Source organism: Bufo gargarizans, chromosome 7, assembly GCF_014858855.1.
Source record: "Bufo gargarizans isolate SCDJY-AF-19 chromosome 7, ASM1485885v1, whole genome shotgun sequence".
Taxonomy (NCBI): domain Eukaryota; kingdom Metazoa; phylum Chordata; class Amphibia; order Anura; family Bufonidae; genus Bufo; species Bufo gargarizans.
This window is the reverse complement of record NC_058086.1, coordinates 34373523-34395078: the sequence shown is the minus strand read 5'-3', so window position 1 is coordinate 34395078 and position 21556 is coordinate 34373523. Positions and strand designations below refer to the sequence as shown.

General features: G+C 45.0%; 2 protein-coding genes across 4 annotated transcripts in view; one reads left to right on the top strand and one right to left on the bottom strand.

The window, feature by feature from the left end:
- Positions 1–470: 470 nt before the first annotated feature.
- On the bottom strand, positions 471–20658 carry LOC122943160 (uricase-like). Of its 2 annotated transcripts, none has more exons than XM_044300676.1 (8): positions 20548–20658; positions 9912–10130; positions 9631–9747; positions 7961–8039; positions 7186–7372; positions 5132–5255; positions 1843–1926; positions 471–606 (listed from the first exon to the last, which is right to left on the bottom strand). In XM_044300676.1, the coding sequence occupies exons 1-8, from the start codon at positions 20569–20571 to the stop codon at positions 532–534; spliced, it is 909 nt and encodes a 302-aa protein (XP_044156611.1). In that variant the 5' UTR covers positions 20572–20658; the 3' UTR covers positions 471–531. The 2 variants fall into 2 exon arrangements, with proteins under 2 accessions (XP_044156611.1, XP_044156610.1); XM_044300675.1 differs by lacking the exon at positions 20548–20658 and adding an exon at positions 18630–18776.
- The window catches only part of DNASE2B (deoxyribonuclease 2 beta), a 34503-nt gene continuing 32868 nt past the window's right edge, over positions 19922–21556 (top strand). For both annotated transcript variants that reach the window (XM_044300674.1, XM_044300673.1), the window contains exon 1: positions 19922–20061. In XM_044300674.1, the coding sequence (XP_044156609.1) occupies positions 19961–20061 (101 nt within the window). In that variant the 5' untranslated portion in view covers positions 19922–19960. The remainder of the gene's footprint in view (positions 20062–21556) is intronic.

Here is a 21556-nt window from a genome sequence, read left to right as displayed (position 1 = left end):
TTCCTTTCCCTTTTTGTATTTTGTTTGGGTTCTGTGTGTTGCATTTCCCTATTGTTTGTATTAGGCCTGTAGGAGACTCCTGTTTGTCCTTCCTTTTGGAAGAACAGGTAGTCTCGTCCATGCCATTAGTACCAGGGTCCTATAGGGCTCAATAGGACTCTAGGTATTCCTACGTATGAACTCACCTACCTTTGGCGTCTGTTCATACTGGTAGTCAGTCAGGATTTTGGTTAGGATTTTCTCTAGGAGGTGTCCATCTTCCTTCCCTAGTTCTCAGGCCTGATTGCTTGTTTCCGCCTTCCCTCCCACACTGAAGCGTGATAACTGCTCCCAGAGTACGTGCATCGTGCCACATATACCTATCGCCGATCAGTACCTCTGGCAGTATGATCGCTGTGTGCTTATGATCTACCAGGAGCCCCACGCCGATTGTATAGTAGATATAGGACATTGACAAAGAAGCGGAATCCTTCAGTAAAATTCCTTTTTTACTCTGGATCACTACAAATACAATCATGAAGTCACAAAACATCACAATTTGGATGCAGTTTTTCTTCTCACAGTCCCGGTGATATTTCCATAAGGAGCGTCTGAGGGCAACAGGATCTGTGGAAGGAAACGTTAGATAATTAGTACTTTTCTGCCCTTCATGTCACCAATCATACCGCCATAATGTACAGTAGCTCTCAACAATAATACTATACCGCCATCATGCTTCATACCTCTGTACAATATTATTACACCATCATTATGCTTCATACCTCTGTACTGTAATATTACTATACGGCCATCATGCTTCATACCTCTGTACAATATTATTACACCATCATTATGCTTGATACTTCTGTATTGTGATATTGTTATACCGCCATCATGATTCATACCTCTGTACTGTAATATTACTATATGGCCATCATGCTTCATACCTCTGTACAATATTAATACACCATCATTATGCTCTATACCTCTGTATTGTAATATTATTACACCGCCATCATGCTTTACACCTCTGTACAATAATACTATTACACAGTCTTTATGCTTTATACCGCTGTATTGTAATATTATTATACTGTCACCATGCTTCATACCTCTGTGCAGTAATATTATTATACCATTATCATGCTTTATACCACTGTACTGTAATATTATTATACCGCCATCATGCTTCATACCTCTGTGCAGTAATATTATTATACCGCCATCATGCTTCATACCTCTGTGCAGTAATATTATTATACTGTTATCATGCTTTATACCTCTGTACTGTAATATTATTATACCACCATCATGCTTCATACCTCTGTGCAGTAATATTATTATACTGTTATCATGCTTTATACCTCTGTACTGTAATATTATTATACCACCATCATGCTTCATACCTCTGTGCAGTAATATTATTATACCATTATCATGCTTTATACCTCTGTACTGTAATATTATGCCGCCATCATGCTTCATACCTCTGTACTGTAATAATATTATGCCGCCATCATGCTTCATACCTCTGTACTGTAATATTATTATACCGCCATCATGCTTCATATCTACGTATAGTATTATTATACTGCCATCCTGTTCTACACCTCTGTAAAAGACCAGCTATTTTGGAGATGCTCTGACCCAGTCGCCTGGACATCACTTGGTCCTTGTCAGAGCCGCTCAGATAATTACGCTTGCTCAGTTTTCCTGCTTCCAATGCACCAACTTATAAAACGTGGTGTCCGCTTGCTGCCCAGTACTGTATCCTCCCCCGTCAGATGCCACTGTCACCAGATAATAATGTTATGCACCTTCACCGCTCGTATTGTTACGGCCGATTGGTCATTTCTACGTTACCTCATCATTGTTGCTCAGACCAAACTTGCTCAGGTCAATGGTAAAATAATGCTTGTTCGGCAATATAATTTCAATCTCATCAATCTAAAAAGAAGATACATACGGTGGTTACAAATTATAGTAGAAGACACTGACTACAGAAGTTCCCTGAATTGTCCTTCTATGTCAGTTTTTGTATCTGTTTCCGGAAAAGCTGAGTGACGTCCACTGCAATTAAAGGGACGTCCCATGGTTCTCCTAGAATGCTGAATGTCAAATCCCCTCCTTACACAGTGACACAAGGACATGTCAATGGGCATTAGGACAGACTCTGCATTCATAGGTCATGACAAGCTGATCCCTGTGGTTGCTGGCAAACAGATATTAAAGGGGAACTCCAATCTGTAGTTTTATGTCATACTGATAGGATACAACATAAATGTCCGATAGGTGCCGGTCTCACCTCTGTGACATGCTCCTAAATCAAGAATGTGATGTTCTATTCCTTGCCACGGGACATCTGAAAATTGCCGAGCGAGCACACTCTGCAATTTTTGGCCAGTACCATTGCCGTGAATGAAGTGCACACTGCGCATGCGCAGCCTTCCCTCTGTTCACTACCAAGCCAGGGCTTGGCTGTTTTTGGGGGGAAGTCCCATAGAAGTGTATGAGGAAAGCTGCGCATACACAACTTGCTTTTTTGGGATAGGAACAGGCGCCACAGGTGGCATGACCTATCAATATATCATAGATATCCAGATGGGAATTCTCCTTTAATAATGCTGTCCTAGACTCCATTAATATGGGATGTATCATTGCAAAACTCGGAAAGGCATTTGGATGGAGCGGTACGGGTGACTCTGCATGGGACAGAGGCGCTGCCAACTGTGTATGACATATTACAAATCATATCCACATACTGCAGACTGCTACCACGTGGAAATATGCGCTCATTCCGCATATTTTCAGCATAGCAGGGGCGAAATCCACAGAGAACTTCCGCATGCACATAAATACCTAAAAAGCAGTTAAACGACTCAAGAACTCTGGTCCGCATAATGTAGTTGGTGAGTAGTACCAAATACCTAACCATGTGCTGCCAGAGGTCTGAAGTAACTGCACATGCGTCCTGCACACTGAAGACCTTTAGGAAGTGCAAGGAGGAGGCTAGAAAGCAACTAGGTATACAACAAACAGACATCATCAGGGCCTCATGCACACGACCGTTGTTGTGCTCCGTTCCGCAAAATGGGGCTCCGTTGTTCCGTGATCCGTGTCCGTTTTTGTTTCCGTGTGTCTTCCTTTATTTTTGGAGGATCACCAGACGTGAAGGAAAGTAAAAAAAAAGTCTAAGTCAAGTTTGCCATGCAAATTATAGGGAAAAAACGGACGCGGACGCGCAGACGCTGATGACAATCTTGTGTACCTCCGCGTTTTTTCACTGACCCACTGACTTGAATGGGTCCGCAAACCGTTGTCCGTGAAAAAATAGGACAGGTCATATTTTTTTCTTGGACTGGAAACACGGATCACGGACGCGGATGACAAATGGTGCATTAGCCGAGTTTTCCACGGACCCATTGAAAGTCAATTGGTCCACAGAAAATCACGGAAAATGGAACAACGGACATGGGACACAACAACGGTCGTGTGCATGAGGCCTTAGATGTGTCTTGCTACCACTACCTCTCTTTGTATCATATTGACCAGTCGCCATGTTGGAAACAGCTTGCACACTTGTCCACAGCTTTGGTGACTGTTGCTTACCTATTTATCATAGTTTAGTAAACTTTTTATCCACCTAAGCCATGTTCAGCCTATTTATTCCCGGATCCCAGAATTCACAGTAACACAATATACACCAGACAACGGGCATAAATATATTGATATACATGTCTCCTTCTTGATAAAACTGAGTGCCTGCAGTCACCACTAGAGGGAGCTATGTGCAAACAGTTACCATTGAACTCAGTGGAGGAAAATAATGTGATTTGGGCCCCCCTCTCACCTTGGGCCATCTCCCTCACTGTCATATGAACGGGATTTTTCATGTGCTGTATTGATAGGGTTTTTTCTAGATGCAGTTTATAAAGACATTGCAGGGTGTGGATCATAAAGGGAAGTTAACCTTTACTGAAAATTAGGTCACGAAAGAGGTTGTTCAGGAATGTTTTAGGGGGGCAAAAAACAGACTGGTTTAAGTCTCTCCATGTTCACACTTTAAATGTTGGTAAGTATGCATTAAAGCATGTATGCCCCAATTTCCGAAGAGCTGGCACACACGTGCTCGTTACAGATGACTTTAGCCCTGCAAGGATCAGGGCTGCATAGCACGTGCAAAGTGTTGGCGCATGCGCAGTAACACAGGTCCAGGTAAGATTACATCTCCACTGTCTGGAACTGTCACTCAAAGCTGGAGGGGGCAGGGATGGCAGCGATAAGTCTTGCGACTCATGTCCAGTACAGGGATGAAGCTCACTAGGCACCTGGTGAGCTTCATCCTTTGTACTGCGCGTGTGCAGAACACGCTGCAAGACTTCAGGGCCAGGCATGAATAAGTCTATAAGCATAGCCCTGTCATTCAAAGAGGTGGGAGTGCAGCATGTAGTGTAGAGAGGGAGCCGTGCAATGGCAATGCCTTCGTTGCACACAGGGACTAATTTACATATGTTAAAAAGTTGTTTTCTCTGCAATAAGAGCGACATGGGAGCAAATTAGAATCATCTGGCAGGGGCTCTTCAGACATGTCGTTTTAATAGGATAGATTTGATGACAGATCCCCTTCAAAACTTCACATGCTGAATACCTGCAGCTGCCACTAGAGGGGGCTTACAACCAAGTTTAATCTATCCCAGTATGCAGTAAGCTCCCAGGCTCCCTCTAGTGGTGGCTGTAGTCAAACTGTATGTTCTAAATCTAGATCTACACAGGGGATTTGACCTCAGTATCAGCCATACAAAGATCCAATGTATTAACATATTAATCAGCACAAAATGTTGAACCTATTAGATTAAATAGCAAAATGGTGTTCAACTAGGCATTTATATTAAAGATCTGTTCCAACAAATGATATCTATTCATCTCTGGGAACCATACCTATCATGACAGCAGGGATCTGTGACCACTTTTGCACTGTTAAACCCGTCCACTGAGGTCACAAGAGGGCGAAGAGGGCCATCCATGTATGCATGTGGCTCTCTCCATTAAAGTCTACGGGAAGTAGTTCCCAATTACTGATCATCTACCATAACTTGCATGGTGGAATTGTATTCTAGAAAATAGTCCTCGTTGCCCTGTGTGCATACTATACCTCAGGAACGCTGCTCAGGCTCAGCACCTGTATGTCATACAGTGTCTTCTGGACTGATGGAGAATATTCTCCTTTGTCGTATGGACCAGCAAATTTGTCAAGGATATTTTCTTTTACAGTATTCCTAGGAAAATACAAATTACACAGAACTGATATTACAACCTTGATAGGATATATAATATATCATTGGGATCTACTGAGCTGGAGCCTGCAAACCGCTGAAGGTTATGTGACATCATCAGTGGTTCCATAACTAAGTGTCCCAGACTCCAGTCCCACTGCACCGGCGCCATCTTTTCCATCCTGCCTCGTACTCATCAGCCGAGGACCTAACTCATGACGCAACACAGTGGAGAAGACTGGAGCCCAGAGGAGGTGAGTATTCTACATGGTGGAGAAGACTTGTACTTATCACTGTACATGGTGGCATGCGACTATCTCTGTATGAGATGCTGAGACTGTAGCGAGCAGGCTTTAAAAGGAAACACAAGACTCTCCCCGGGAAGCAGCAATTGACAGATCCTTCCTTGAACTTTCCATCGCCTCAGACAGAAATCAAGGCTGGAAGTGCCTGTACTGGACTAGACTGTGAGCAGTGGATTTAGCATGTTCTGCAATCAGGACCATGTAGGCCTAGGCCAGGGATGCTCAACTTGCGGCTCTCCAGCTGTTGCAAAAGTACAACTCCCAGCATGCCCTAATAGCTGTAGGTTGATTAGGCATGCTGGGAATTGTAGTTTGAAACAGCTGGAGGGCCACAGGTTGGGCATCCCTGGCCTAGGCAAATATGTCACCCAAACCCATCTGTAAGCGATCATCCACCTGCGACCCAACAGACAACTTTAAAGGTAATGTGCCGCTAAGCCTCATAATAGGCTGACACTTCCTGTTTTGTAGAGATCACTTCTCAGCAGTCATCTCATTATCATCATAGGCAGGATTACAATGACATAAAAAAAACACTCACAGGGTCCACCATTTACAATAAATGAACACACTGCTCAGCTCTTCCCCCTCCCTGAAAAATGACCTCTGCACAGGTCACAGAGTATTCCTAGAAAACTCTCCCAATAAGTCATATCCCTCCCTTTGCATCTATGGTTCATGTGGGTTCTGTATAGCATATCTCTAAATGCTGTTAACAACAGCTCAGGCAAGATGGCCACCCCCATGATCATGTACAGGAAATAGAATAATCAAATCAGAAAATACAAAAAACAGAGTAGAATGAAAAAACTATAGGTGAGAAAAATATATTTTTTTCAATTGGTCGTCATTAAAACATTTTCAAGAGTTTTTAATCCACGGTCTTAACTTTTAGTGTATTTGCAGACTATTTCTTTCTGCTTTACACTGAATACATCGGGGAGCTGTAGCCCTTATCTGAACTTTCCTGACAGCTCATAAACACTCATTTAAGCAAAATTCTTATAAAACTGATAGGAACTTACTTAGCTATAACGATTGTTTATGAGCCGTTGGGAAAGTACAGATAAGGGCTACAGATCTAACCAACGAGAGCAACTCCCTGATGGGTTCAGTGGAAACCAGAAAGAAATGGCCTACAGAGACGCTAAAAGTGAAGGCTGTAGAACAAAAACTATTGAAGATTTTTTAATAAAGATCAATTGCAAAAATTATTTTTAGGCCAAAATGAGTAAAATGCAATATTAATGAAATAAAATGTCCACAAAGACGATCATAACCTTTAATTTATAAAATAAGACGGCCACAGACGATAGGCAATGATGGGCAAACCAGGTTCCTAATGTAGTTCCCTTCACTTGACATAAGGGGAAATGCACAGGCGCTCCAAGTTTTGTTTTCCCTCCCTCATGGTCCTATTAAATATATGGTACGGGTCTGAGAGGCCTTATAAAGATCATATTAGTCAGCTTACGTTACCATTAGCAGGTACAAGATGGGGGTTGATGGACAAAGCCCCGTCAGTATCTATGGCATCTCAGTTACTTAGCGTATTATACAGTAACACCAGTACTTTGTACCGCTAACCTTCCCTGTTATACCAGTCCCACTGGACACAGGTCACTTACCATATGGAATCAAAGTTGATTCCCTTATAGGAGCCATATTTCCACTTGCAGGTGACCATGGTGGAGAAGCAGCGATCTTTCACTTCGGGGAGTGTTGTATATTTGTCTTTTATAAAACCTTCAAACCCAGACTGCGTCGTCTTCAGAATTCTGAGATCTTTAATTCCAGAGTGAATTACAGGTTGACCTTGGAGAAGATACAAGTTCCAGAATTACGTCACGCAAGCAGAGACCCTAGAACACACATGGAGATCCTCCATACTCAGGGGCGCACCACCAATGAGGCCAGGTGAGGCAGCAACCGGTAGGGGCAAGAGGGGGGCAGCGGAAGGGCCATGGGCAATGAGCGCTTTCATTGTGGCAAAGGGGTTAGGTTAAGAAATTGGCATTGGGTGGGGGGCGCCGTTTCAGTTTTCGTCTCAGGCAGCAGAAAGGCTAGATGCACCCCTGTCCATACTCCCACGCCAATAGAGTATTCCATTATAGTGACCAGTGTCGGACGGGGGCCCACCAGGGGAAATTATTCTTGAGACCAAACCCCTATAGCATCAATAAAGCTAAAAAGGTTTAGAATTAAAGAAATAGACTGTGGTGACTGGCTACAAAGGCAGCTTGAAATATTTTTTGTTTTTTTTTCTCCTGGGTCATTGGGGCCCATTATGGTATCAGAGCCAGGGCCCATCAGAGGATCCTCTGGTGCTCTGACCCTGATAGTGACATGTTTTCCATTCTCGGTGGAGTTCTCCTTTAAGAAACGTAACATTTCAGTGAATACCTCCTCGCTCCTGTTCTACTTCACAGTAGTGAACACCCTCAGATGAATAGATAAATGCATGAACGTGTTGGGTTCCATTCTAAAACAGAGAGAAGCAAAAGGATGCATAGGGTATAACATTTTTTTAAACCAGGCACAAATTTAACTTTTCAATTTTCGGACACAGCTCCAAATCCGTGCACTCGCATAGATTTAAAAGATAACATTCTAGCTGCCTGCAGCCACTACTAGAGGGAGCTGGCTAAATACTGTGTATACAGTGAGAGTAAAGGGATACTCTAGTCACAACAAGTTATCCCCTATCCAACCACTGGGGTCATGAGAACCGGGGCGGTCGAGCAATGCACATTTCCACTGGCTCATGTCCACAACCGGCAGTAATGCCGATCGCGGACATTTAACCCCTCAGTGCGCACTTTCGGTTGTGCTCCGGCTTCCCCGTGTGGCGATCGGAGGATCCGGAGCATGTATGCAGCAGCCCGTGTCTTTATGAATGACATGAAGCTGCTGCATAGTATTTCCTATGGAGCCCTTGCCTGTAGTAGGGCTCCATGGGAAAGTAGTGAAATCATCATAGACTTCAATGCAAGTGCATTGGAGTCTATGATAATAGCAATCTAATGAGTGCATGTTATAGTTCCCTATGGGAACTATAAAAAAGTGTAAAAAAATAAATAAAAAAAGTTTAAAACATAAATAAAAAAATAATAAAACATAAAAATCAAATCACCCCCCTTTTTCCAAAATAAAAATAAAGGAACTAAAAAAATAAAAACATACACATCATGAGTGTAGCAATGTGCAAAAACGCCCATAGTATAAAAATATATTCCCCATACGGCAAACAGCGAAAAAGAAAAAAGCGTCCAAATGGGCGATTCGCCGTTTTTGGTTGCTTCATTTTCTACAAAAAAATTAAATAAAAAGTGATCAAAAAGTCACACACCCCAGAATGGTATCAATGAAAAGTTCAGATTGCCACGCAAAAAAATGAGCCCCCATTCAGCTCCGTACACATAATTACAAAAAAGTTATAGGGGTCAAAATATGGCGACAAAAAAATGAAACAGAATTTTTGCCCACTTTTAAAAAAATTTTATTACTATCAAAACGCAAGAAAAACTTTACATATAAGGTATCGCCGGATTCGTACTGGCCTGTAGAATAAAAGTAAATGGTCAGTTTTATCTTAAATCGAACGTCGTAATTAAAAAACCCGTAAAACTGTGGTGGAATCGCTTTTTTTTTTGTCAATTTCACCCCATTTGGAATTTTCTTCCCGCTTCCCACTACATCATATGCAATATTAAATGGTGGCGTTGGAAAGTACAACTTGTCCCGCAAAAAACAAGCCCTCATATGGCTATGTGAACAGACAAATAAAAAAAGTTATGGCTCTGGGAAGGCAGGGAGCGCAAAACGAAAACGCAAAAAGGGTTAATAATAACAGTATACAATCAGCTCCTATGCTCCCCCTAGTGGTGGCAGCAGGCAACATGTCTTTTCAGAGTATATATGTAACAGAAAATTGTAGCTTCAAAGGGATATAAATCTAGTCATAAAAGGGGGTCATCTATCTTAAGAGGTGGCCCTTGGGGTAACTTGCTTTAATATTATAGGCATAGTAATTATAATGTGGGTGTCCTCTATCTACAAGCATCTACAAATACCTTTTCAAAGCGTCTCCAGGGGGCTTCGTCGACAGACACCTTCACACGTGTAACATGGTTGAAGGATGTGAAGAAGTGATTACAAATTTCCAGAGAGAAATCTTCAATGGTTTTTATCTATAAATATAAATTACATAGGTGCAGAGTTAATGTGTCTACATGCCCATCAAGGGGGCTAAGTGCTAATGATCTCCATGTTGTAGGTGCTGACGACAATGGGTGCCACCAGACAGAAGTAACATATATTTAAAAAAAAGGGGGAAAAAAAGCATAATAATTACCCCTTTCAATTTGGCCAAGGCGTAGACGGTGTTTTTTATTGTATCTGTAGGAATTATGTCACCGTTATCCCCTTCCAAGTAATCCTTCTTAGACTTTAAGGTGAGTTGAACAGAGGCCTCAATCTCCTTGATAAAGTGCAGCTTGCCATCCCTCTTAATCTGGAGAACTTTAACTGCATTCTTTCCATAACCCGTACGTACAAATTCCACACCTGAGTCCTGGAAAAAAAAACATATGTGGGCACCAAAGTTTATGTTTGAATCAATCAGTTAGAAAATAATTAACTGTAAAGGGGTTTTCCAGGAGAATAATTTGATTTAAAAGTAAGTTTGGAAAGGAAGAAAAAAAAAAAAAAATAATAATCTAAATTCAACCTCGGAGATCGTCCACCACTGCCTTTGTGATGCTGTTTTACTCCTCACTACTCTTCACTTCTCGGTCCTGGGCTCAGGAAATAGTTTGTACTGCCCGCTCAGCCAATCACTGGTCAGACAGGTGGCCCGCCTCACTCCGTGATTGGCTGAGCTGGTAATCCAAGCAACATCCTGTGTAACGAGCCAGAAACAGGAAGTGAAGAGCAGCTAGACCAGAGCAACACTGGAGCAGAAGCAGTTTAAAATTATACCCTATCCACAGGTGTAGGGGAGAACTATTAGATTGGTGGGGTTCCTATCCCTGGGATCACAAGAACAAGGGCCCTTTACCATGCCATGCCCCCTGAAATGAACGGAGCTCCATATCGACCATGTGCGCTGCAGCTCCACATGAGTGCTGCACTCCTCTATATCTGAGTGTGTCTGTGCTGTTGTACCAATGTCGCTCCCTAGTCCTTCTCCAAGGACACATGACCGCAATGGGCAATCACCACTGCAGGATGTGATCCCAGAATCCCGTGACCTCACTTAGACATCATATCATTGTGTATACCCAATGGCTGAGAATCAGAAGTCAATAAGGAAAGCAAGTCGCAATTTATTTTCTCCTTAACTGGGTATAAATTAAGAATTGGGCCCTGGGGAGTAGCTAGAAGGTTCACAGGGGCATGGGCAGGATGCCAGGCGGGTATTTAGATACACTGGGCCCTCAATTATAGCACAGCAATTGATCTGAATGCGCCAAAGTTTCAAAAAATGTAATGTGCCAATAAGTTTCTAAGGATAGAAATGGCACAAATTATACTTAAACGGGTTATCCCATGATTAGTGTAATAAAAGAAAATCCGCTATCATGTAGTACATGACAATCTCTTTCTAACAAAGCTAGAACCAGCCCTGTACCTCACATGGACCCAGAGATCTCCCCATTCATTGCTCTGCTAGATTTATTTCAAGCTGGCAGCTCCCCTGGCGTGCACTTTCTCAGGGGGCGTGTCCTTTCTACTGCAGCTGGTGACAGAACTGAGCATGTGCTCTCATCTCAGTGAGCAGGGCAGAGAACAAACAGCAGGAGGCGCTATACATATAGATTTCAGTGAGTAGCTCAGTAGCTATACAACATTTTTAATTATAGGCAATTACAAAAGTATTCAGATCCAGGTGCTGGTTTGCAAAATGTAGAACATTTTTTGTGGGACAACCCTTTTAATGTGGGTCAACCATGTAACATAGTAACATAGTACATAAGGCCGAAAAAAGACATTTGTCCATCCAGTTCGGCCTGTTATCCCGCAAGTTGATCCAGAGGAAGGCAAAAAAAAAAAAACCCTGTGAGGTAGAAGCCAATTTTCTCCACTTTAGGGGACTATAAACTTCCTTCCCGACTCCAATCAGGCCATCAGAATAACTCCCTGTGTGGATGTGACATATGTGGATTTGCCACATATACAGTAGTGTTCAAAAAAATAGCAGCCCAACATTAATCTGATAATTCACTGTTATTGGAAGTGATTTCTACATAATAATACATAAATAATAATGTATCTGTAATTGTAGTAGGGTAATAGAATAAAAAACAGACCCAACAATTAAGATATTCATCCCGCTCATTCTGAGTAACTGAATCCTTAATTGAAAGGGGTATGCTCAAAATAATAATTTAAATGAGTTAAATTGGCTGCAGTTATTCATTCTGTGGAATAGCAGGTGTCAATTGTGACCCTTGTTTGAGGTAGGAGGGTGGCAAATGTTGCACATGTTGGCTATAATGCATTTCCTTCTGAAATACTGGGGAAAAATGGGTCGTTCCGGACATTGTTCTGACGAAGAATATACTTTGATTAAAAAGTTGATCGGAGGAGAAATACATATAGAGAAGTGCAGCAAATCATATGCCCTTGAAATGGGCCAAAACCCACCAGTAACCGAAAAACATCTTGGTTACAGGATTGAGGTAATGGAGTGACCAGGCAAATTCCCTGACCTCAATTCCACAGAGAACTTGCAAGGTGACATAAAAAATATGGTTTATGAGGCAAAACACAAAAATCATCCTGGACTGGTATTACCAGATGAGAGGTGCCAGAAGTTGGACGACCCTGCGCAACACAGATGTCGAGCAGTTCTCAGAGACAATGGTTATGCCACTAAATATCAGTTCAGTAATTCAGAGAGAAATGAAATCGTTAATTTCTAACGATAATTTGTTTTCCCTTAGTCCTAACAGCAGCACAGATGGGGTTAACTGCCCCTGTGGACTGGTAGGACCGGCGGAATTTTAATGAGCCCAAGAACCAATAAACGATCTTCAGCTCCCTGAAAGGGAGGAGATCACCCCCCAGCCCACCGTGTCTTTAACAAGTATGATGTAAGTTAGGGAGGGATATTTGTGTGCTGCTGTTAGGACTAAGGGAAAACAAATTATCGTTAGAAATTAACGATTCCCTTACGTCCTACCAGCAGCACAGATGGGGAGATAGCAAGATAAAACCCCTAGGGAGGGTCCTCATGCCTGGCAGAAGTAAGAACTGTCTGCCCGAAAGCCGAAAACTCTGCCATCCTAGCATCTATCCTATAATGGGAGATGAAGGTTGACTCAGAGCTCCAGGAGGCCGCCTTACAGATCAACTCTAAGGGGAGAAGACTTCTTTCCGCAACCGAGGTGGAGACCGCCCTAGTAGAATGGGCTCTCACAAACTCGGGAGGATCTAAGGTTTGGGAGACAAAAGCTTCCTTAATGGCCTCCTTGATCCAGCGACTAATGGTGGCTTTATACGCTTTACGGCCTTTAGACTTACCGGCAAACAGGATAAGGAGATTCTCATCTATCCGGAATTCCCTGGATCTATCCACATAGATCTGGAGGCATCTAGAAATATCCAGCGGATCTCTAGCTGGAGTATCAGAGGAGGAGGCTGTAAACAAAACTGGTAAGGAGATTACCTGGTTGATATTTTGAAAAGTAGGCACCTTAGGTCTGAAGTATGGTAAAAACTTCAGGAGTACTCTGTCCTGTAAGAAAATAATATATGGATGAATTGCAGAGAAAGCCTGCAATTCAGAGACTCTTTTGGCTGAGGCTATAGCCAGAAGAAAAATCATCTTTAGAGTTAAATATTTAAAATCAACCTCCTCCAAAGGCTCGAAGGGGGGAGATGCTAGACCCCTGAGCACTACTGAAAGATCCCACTGGGGAATGGGCTTCAGTATAGTAGGCTTTAGTCTTTCCGCTCCCTTCAAAAAGCGTTTGATGAGTGGGTCCCGAGAGTATGGCCTGTTGAGACAGGCCGAGATGGCACACATTTGTACCTTCAAGGTAGCTGGAGATAGGCCTCTATCTAATCCGTCCTGAAGGAAATGTAGTATCGCAGGAAGGGGCGGATCTGCAGACGCCACCTGTTTGGAATCACACCATGCCACGAAGATTCTCATGATCCTGGAGTAGGCCTTGTTTGTAGACTCTGCTCGGGAATGCGACAAAGTTCTCAGGACCGACTCGGAGAGCCCTTCTATGTTGGGAAGGGGCTGATCAACCTCCAGGCTGTCAGGTTGAACCTGTGCAGATCTGGGCAGAGTTGAGTGTCCCACGACACCAGGGTCTGCTCTGGGGGGAGTCTCCAGTATTGTCCCCGACTCATCTGAATGAGCTGGGTAAACCAGGATCTTTTGGGCCAAAACGGTATGATGGCTATTACCGAGGCCTGATCCTGACGGATTTTCATCAATACCCTCGGTATCATGGAAAAAGGAGGGAAGATGTAAGCCAGCCTGAACCTCCACGGTATCGACAGAGCATCTATTGCCAGGGGGTTGTCTTCCCGGTACAGGGAACAGAACCTCAGCACCTTGGCGTTGAACCTGGTTGCCATGAGGTCCACCTCTGGCATACCCCAACTGTGAACTAGCTGCCTGAAGACCTCCGGATGCAGAGACCACTCCATGGTCGGTAATTCTCGACTTAAGCGGTCTGCTATCATATTGAGGGAACCTCGGATATGAACGGCAGATAGATGGGAAAGGTTCAGCTCTGCCCACCGAAGGATCACCCCGATCTCTGATAGAAGGGGTAATGACCTTGTGCCTCCCTGCTTGTTTATATAGAGAACCGCAGTCATATTGTCTGACTGGACTTTCACCGCTTTGCCCCGAATCTGAGGGGCGAAGTGAAGGAGGGCTAGCCGGATAGCTCGAATCTCGCGAAGATTGGAGGAAAGATGCCGCTCCAGGGGGGACCAAGATCCCTGCACTTGGGATCCGTCCAGGTGAGCGCCCCAGCCTACGAGGGACGCGTCTGTAGTCAATATGACCCAAACTGGTTGGGTCATAGACTTCCCTGCTGGCAGTCGAAACCACCATCTGAGGGAATTCCGGGTTTGACCGGACAGGGAGCACAGGGAATCTAGCCCCGCAGGGCTGCCGTTCCATAAATGTAAGACCTCCGACTGAAGAGGACGGAGGTGCCATAGCGCCCAAGGGACTGCGTCCGCAGCCGCTGACATGAGCCCCACCATCTTCATGAGAGTCCGAATAGAGACTCGACGAGGGACATGAAGGACCTTTGCCAGGTCCTGAATCCGCGCTCTCCTTTCTTGAGTCAACCGGAGGGACATCTCCACAGAGTCGACCACGAATCCTAAATATTGGATTGAAGATGATGGGCTCACATTCGACTTCTGCCAGTTGATGATCCAGCCTAGGCGGAGGAGAAAGGAGATTGCGATCTGAAGATGGTGGGTAAGGATCGGAACTGAAGAGGCTATGAAAAGCCAATCGTCCAGATAAGGAATGATAGTCAGCCCTTGGAGTCTCAATGCTGCCACCACCGATACCACCACCTTGGTGAAGATAAGGGGGGCAGAAGAGATTCCGAAGGGGAGCGCGGTGAACTGAAAGTGCCTGCGAACCCCTGAAACCTGGACCGCGATCCTGAGAAATTTCCGGAAGGCGGAATGGATCGGAATGTGAAGATAAGCATCTTTGAGGTCCAGAGTAGCCATGACATCCCCGAGGTTGAGGATATGGGTGACTGACCTTATGGTTTCCATACGAAACCTTGTTTTCCTTATAAATCGATTGAGAAATCTCAAATCGATAATAATCCGGAGGTCTCCCGTCTTCTTGGGAACCAGGAACACTGGTGAATAAATGCCTAGGCCTCTCTCCCCTGCCGGCACCTCCTCTAGGGCTCCCTTGGAGATATAGTCCTGGATGTAAGATTCCAGGACCACTTGTTTGGCCGGCCCGAAGTTTCGTGTAGCGACGAATCTCTCTGGGGGGAGAGAGAGAAAGTCTACCCGGTACCCGACGGAGACTAAGTTCAGAACCCAAGGGTCTGCGATCAACTGACTCCAGGAGTCTTTGAAATGGGAGAGACGGCCCCCCACGGGCGTTTGGGGGAGTGGTATGGGAAAGTCTAGAGGAGACACTGCAGGGGCAGCAGGGCTTATCCAAGAGCCTCGACGAGGCCCATAGTCAGGAGGGTTTTGCCTCCTTAGCGGGTTTACGGGAGCGCCTCGAATACTTACGAGACGGTCCCCCCCAATCTCTGCGCCTAGATTGCTGCCCCGGGCGTCCTTCGCGCTTCTTTTCCTGCCTGGGGCGTCCCCGAAAGGGCTGCTGGGGGAGGCTCTTCCCCTTTTTGTCGGAGAGCCCCTCCATGATTTTATCCAATTCGGACCCAAACAGCCTGTCTGGTTCGAAGGGGAGCCCACAAAGATTAAACTTGGACGCGTTGTCCGCGACCCAAGGTTTCAGCCAAAGTGGTCTGCGGGCAGCCGAAACTAAGGCCATAGTTTTGGCAGCCAGCTTCAACTGCATCTGGGTGGAGTCGACTAAGAAATCCATAGCCAGGTTGGCTGACTTGAAAGCTGCTAAAATGTCATCCCTGGATACGCTCTGGTCCACATCTGTCTGGATCTGATTGAGCCTAGAGCGTAGATAGGTGGCCACTTCAGTGGCCGCAATCGAAGTTGATGCGGAGGCAGCGGCCGCCGCATAACTCCTTCTGAGGGTGCACTCTGCCCTCCGATCTAGAGGGTCCTGCAGACTAGACCCATCATCTGCAGGGACTAGAGTGCGCCGGGACAACTTGGCTATCGCCATGTCCACCTTGGGAATGGAACCCCACGATTCCACCAAGGGTTTAGCCATCGGGTACATAAGCTTGAACTTTCTAGTGAGAACTGGGCCTTTCTCAGGCTTTCGCCATTCTGTGCGCATCACAGAAAGAAGGGTCTCATCCGCTCTGAAGACACGCTGTGTCCGTACGGCGGGATCGGAGGACTCCCCAATGTCAACATCATGGTCCCCCGACCTGATGGACTTAAGTAACTTCTGCGTTTTTTCTGGAGGGAAAAAGCAAGAAGTGACCTCTTCTTCCTCAGAAGAGGACCCCACCGAACAGGGGGTGGGTCTTTCGGGTGGTGCGACTGGAGCGGCCATATCCATGGGAGTCTGAGAGGGTCCTGGTAACCTCTCATTCAATAAGCGCACCACCCTTTAATGGAATCATCCACATATGTTTTCGTCCACTGAAACATCTCCTGCATCGTGGGTTCCGTGGACGTCGTGCGACAGCTCTCACACCTAGAATAGGGACAGCCGTCGTCTAAGGGCGTGTTACAATCAAAGCACGCCAAATGCTTCCTCTTGGCCCCAGATTTTCGCTGATCCGGATCCTTGGGGGAAGCCATAGTCCTGTAATTGGAAACAAAAAAGACAGGTCATAACACCTACAAAAAAATTGGAGGTGGAGAAACGAGACCTTAAGGGGGCCCACCAGCACTAGAGATATATAGAGCTGCAGAAGGAACACACAAACCCACGGTCAAGCAATATAAGGATATCACAAGGCACAGGGAACTCTGGAGCTAGCTTGTCAAAGCAATGCAACCAGAGCACTGAATGACAGGCTCTGGGCGCTTAAAAGGAAGAAGCCCCGCCCCCTGGGCGGGTCCCAAAGTAAGTATCCTAAGATCTAAGAGAGCTAACAAAACTAGCTCAGCCTGCTCTGAATAGCTGCCCCGGGTCATCCTGGATCACAGGATATCTATCGGGAAATAATTCTTTATAAAAAGGGTGAGGAAAGGACCTCAGCCGCGCTGCGAAAAAACCGGAAGTGACGTAGCGCAACTAGTGCGCGTCACTTCCGGAAGATGGCGGCGCCCATAGCGCCACACGTGTGTGGCGATGGGAGGAACGGGAGACCAGGAGAAACTGAAAAGGAGAGGGGAGGGGGACACCCCGCTCCCCGCGGTCCCCAGGTATAGCAAAATCGCCGCGATCCGCCTGAAAATAAAGGCAAAAGAGAGCCATGTAGAAAGACGGGGCGATCCTTTACATTAGAAAAAAAGGAGCCCCTAACTCTCAGCTCCAAAGGAGCGATACGCCAGTCCAACCTGTCCAAAGGACAGAAAAAAACACGGTGGGCTGGGGGGTGATCTCCTCCCTTTCAGGGAGCTGAAGATCGTTTATTGGTTCTTGGGCTCATTAAAATTCCGCCGGTCCTACCAGTCCACAGGGGCAGTTAACCCCATCTGTGCTGCTGGTAGGACGTAAGGGAATCTCATTATTTTCAGTTTATAAATAACATTTTTGAGTTTTTAACAAAAAATGCTGGCACTGCTTTTTTTTTTAACAGCCTACTATTCTTTTTTCTTTATTTTCCGTAAAAAGTATTAACAAAAACTGGATACATTTTGACATTGTTTTGATTTGGAATTGAATGTGTAGTATTTACGGTGCATTTGCATTTATGGAATTAAACGTTATTATAACGATATTGCACTAATTTCACAGTTTTTTAACACTATTATGATAACACAGCAGAAAACAGAAATGTCACATGTATCACATTCTGCCCTCTTATCAAATCAGAAAATGAAGTTTGCAAATAGTCATCTGTTTTGTGTCTACAGCTCCAATGCAGATTTGTGTGTTTCCATGGTTGCAGGCTACATACAAACCCTTTGCGTGTTTATATCCTGCGGTCATGTTACTACACTCCCAACGCAATGCTGCACGGCATTATTTTTTCCCCGTGGATACATATTTTCCAGTCGGTGAGTGTCTAAATGTTATTCCGAGCTCAGCAACATCTCGGGACACTTATATCGCCTATCCTGCACGAAGAGGGACAGTAATTGTAACTGGATGAACTAGGTGTCTGAACTACTCAAAGTGTGCCCAGGCTGCAATATCTGCCCACAAGATAGTTGTCAATAGATCTCACTGATTTCCACAGGATCCAGTGACAATCCATAGAGCCTGCCAGACCGTCCCCCCAAAATCTGACAGGTTGGACTTATGAAGTTTAGCCATCTCCCCCTTAAAGGTTGGTCATACCTTGAATGGTCCACCGAAGTTCTTCGCCATCCTGCAATTAGTAGCTAACGGTTTCTGGTAGTAGATAAGTGTGGAAGGGGCTTGACCAGGGGCCTCTATTGTACGTGGACTTCAGGCCAATCAGATTCTGTTTGCTTAGTTGAAGTGTAATCTCTACTCGATGGGTCAGGAATATTTTTTCAGGGTCAGTTATTGTTTAACTTGAGCCTCTTCTATCCATTTAGACAGCATTTTGTGGCTAAAAAATAACTACAAATGTTGAAGCCTTGCCTTATTGATCATGATGGGGGTGGCTTCAATAAATAGATGAACTTTGGTGCTAGCAAAGTGCTGCTGGTTGACTTGGGTGAACATTATCTTATTTTGGACCTCTCATGGGAAGACTCAGCTTGATAAGAAAGACAACTAGCAATAAGATGGATGCGGACAATCGCAAGAATCCCTTCCAAGCCATTGAGAAGACTGAGATGAAGACAGGAGAAGCGTCATTCATAGGGTCACCACGAGTAAAAAAAAATCTTGACAAAACATCATCCATTCTAGTGGTTGGACCCACACCGATCACTAGAATAGGGGTCCTGTAACCCTCCCTATGAATGGAGTTGTGGTCCTTGTTGCCCCACTCGTCCCTTTGAGATGGAAAGAGCTCTTTACTTGGCTTCTCTTTGGCAGTCCCATAAAGATGAATGGAGCAATAGTACACACCCTCGGGAGGTAGACAACACCTCCTGTGGATAGGTGAGAAGTTTAAATTTTTGGGCAACCCAAGTATAATACAAGTGGAAGAGGAAAGACCATTCAGTAATAGCATAGTGCTCATGGGGTCAATGGCCAAAAGACTTACAACCCCTTGGTCAGCTAGAACACTTCCTAGAGTGTGTGTAAGGTAAGGACAGGTAAGGGGAGCATGATCTTTGAGGTTTAAGAAACCCAACCATGTATCTCTTTTCCATTAGATTTCTCCCACATATTGGACAATGGTCACGTTTTACCAACTATGGGCCCTGAGTGGCTCCAGGTGTTGTATCTGGAATATAGAGAATCAACCACGGATATCCATGGTCTGGATTGATTCAAGTTGCCCTCAAGCCCTATTCCGATTGGGATACTCTATCCATGTTTAGCTAAACCTTTTAAAATGTACGGGGGTGGTCATCACCTAGGTTGCCTAGCAACATGATGCTTCTGGAGTATTTTCAGGGGCTGTTACGTAACTTTGTAGAACCACGGCCAATGATACTGATCACATGATGTTACTTCCCACTTTGGAACAGGATCAGAAACAATGGCACTTCTCTTTTATAGCAGTGTTTTAATCATTACGAGCGAACATGTCCGGCCGGTGTCTGTGGTTACTGCTCTGTGTGTTTGGGGTCTCTCTTGTAACGTGTGAAATCGCTTGTCGCAATGAAGATGGAGATCCCGTAGACTGGTAGGTGATGAATAGAACAGATATGCTGGTTTGATCATACATCAGTCTTTACTCATCTATAGATCTACATTTTTATCTTTCATCCCTTGGGGTTTTCCAACCATTGATATTCACGGTATTGCTTAGTTTAGCTGTGTTCTCATTATCTGATCATGAGAGTCTGACCTCTGTTCCCTGAAACAAAGGGGTCACCACCATGGAGCACCATGTCAGGAATCACAATTACCCCCACCAAAGATTTATAAAACAGCTAGTTAGTATACAACCAATACTTATGGTGGGAATACCTCCTGTAGGAAGCATTCCCACTACCGCTAAACATGGATCTGCAAAAAACATAGGTGACGTCCATATTGCATCCGTTATTTGTGGCCCCATTGAAATGAATGCAAAAAATGTAGATCGGATGCGGAACAAAGATACAGTCATGTGAATGGGGCCTCAAGCAGAAGGATATTGACCTTCAAACTGCCTGGAGCACCTTACCTGCTTACTCATGTTGTCCACCATGGTGTTCTTATAGCGCTCTTATGTCTTCCTAAGCGAAAAGCATTTTTATACACCACTCGTGCTGTATGCTAATCAGCATTTTGAGGTCAAGAAAGGTGGCACCTTCTTGCCTGAAGTCAATGTTGCCGCACCCTGATCTTGCTTTTTTTTTTTTTTAGCACAGGGAGGCCAGGAGAAGAAGCTAGATTTGGGTGTGGTAACCTTGACTTCATGCAAGAAGGGGACAGTCAAACCAGAGAGTGTGCATTCTCTGAGTCAACCAAGGGATGACAACTACTAAATGCAGCAGCTGATGATGATGATGATTGTCAGATGCAGAAGCTGAAGTGTGGTCAGAGACAAGCCAGAGGTCAGAAGCCGGTATCAGATAGTAGCGTGGTACAGAGGATCAGACAGACTCAGAGGCTGACAGGTCCAGTAGTTGATGCAGGCGGCAGGCAAACAGACTGGTCAAGCAGGCTGGGTAAAACAAAGGAGATCAGAACACCTTTGCTATTACTGTTAGTAACTCATCGCTCAGGCAACTTTCTAGGAGAGGAAGCTGCTATTTAAACTTGTAACCCCACCCAGGGGCCCCCATATGGGACGCCAGCATGGGATGGAGCATGGAGGCAGTATGGCCGGAGGACGCGTCTGGCAGGCATGTGCCTGCCATATCTGGTGGAGACAGCAGCGGGCAGCAAGGCAGGTGAGACAACAGGAGGTGGTTTGGAGCAGGGGTGTAACTACCATAGTGGCAGATCATGTGACTGCCAGGGGCGTAGCTATAGGTGGTGCAGAGATAGCAGTCGCTACCGGGCCCAGGAGCCTGAGGGGCCCAAAGACCCTTGTGCCGCATAAGAAGACACCGGTATTATAGAAAGTGCATGCCGGTCAAGTTACACCTCTGGCTTTAGGGAAGGGGTTAGGTAAAAAATTGGCAGGGGGGGGGGCATTTCAATTTTTGCCTCAGGGAGCATGAAGACCATGTGCTTCCCTGTCCCTG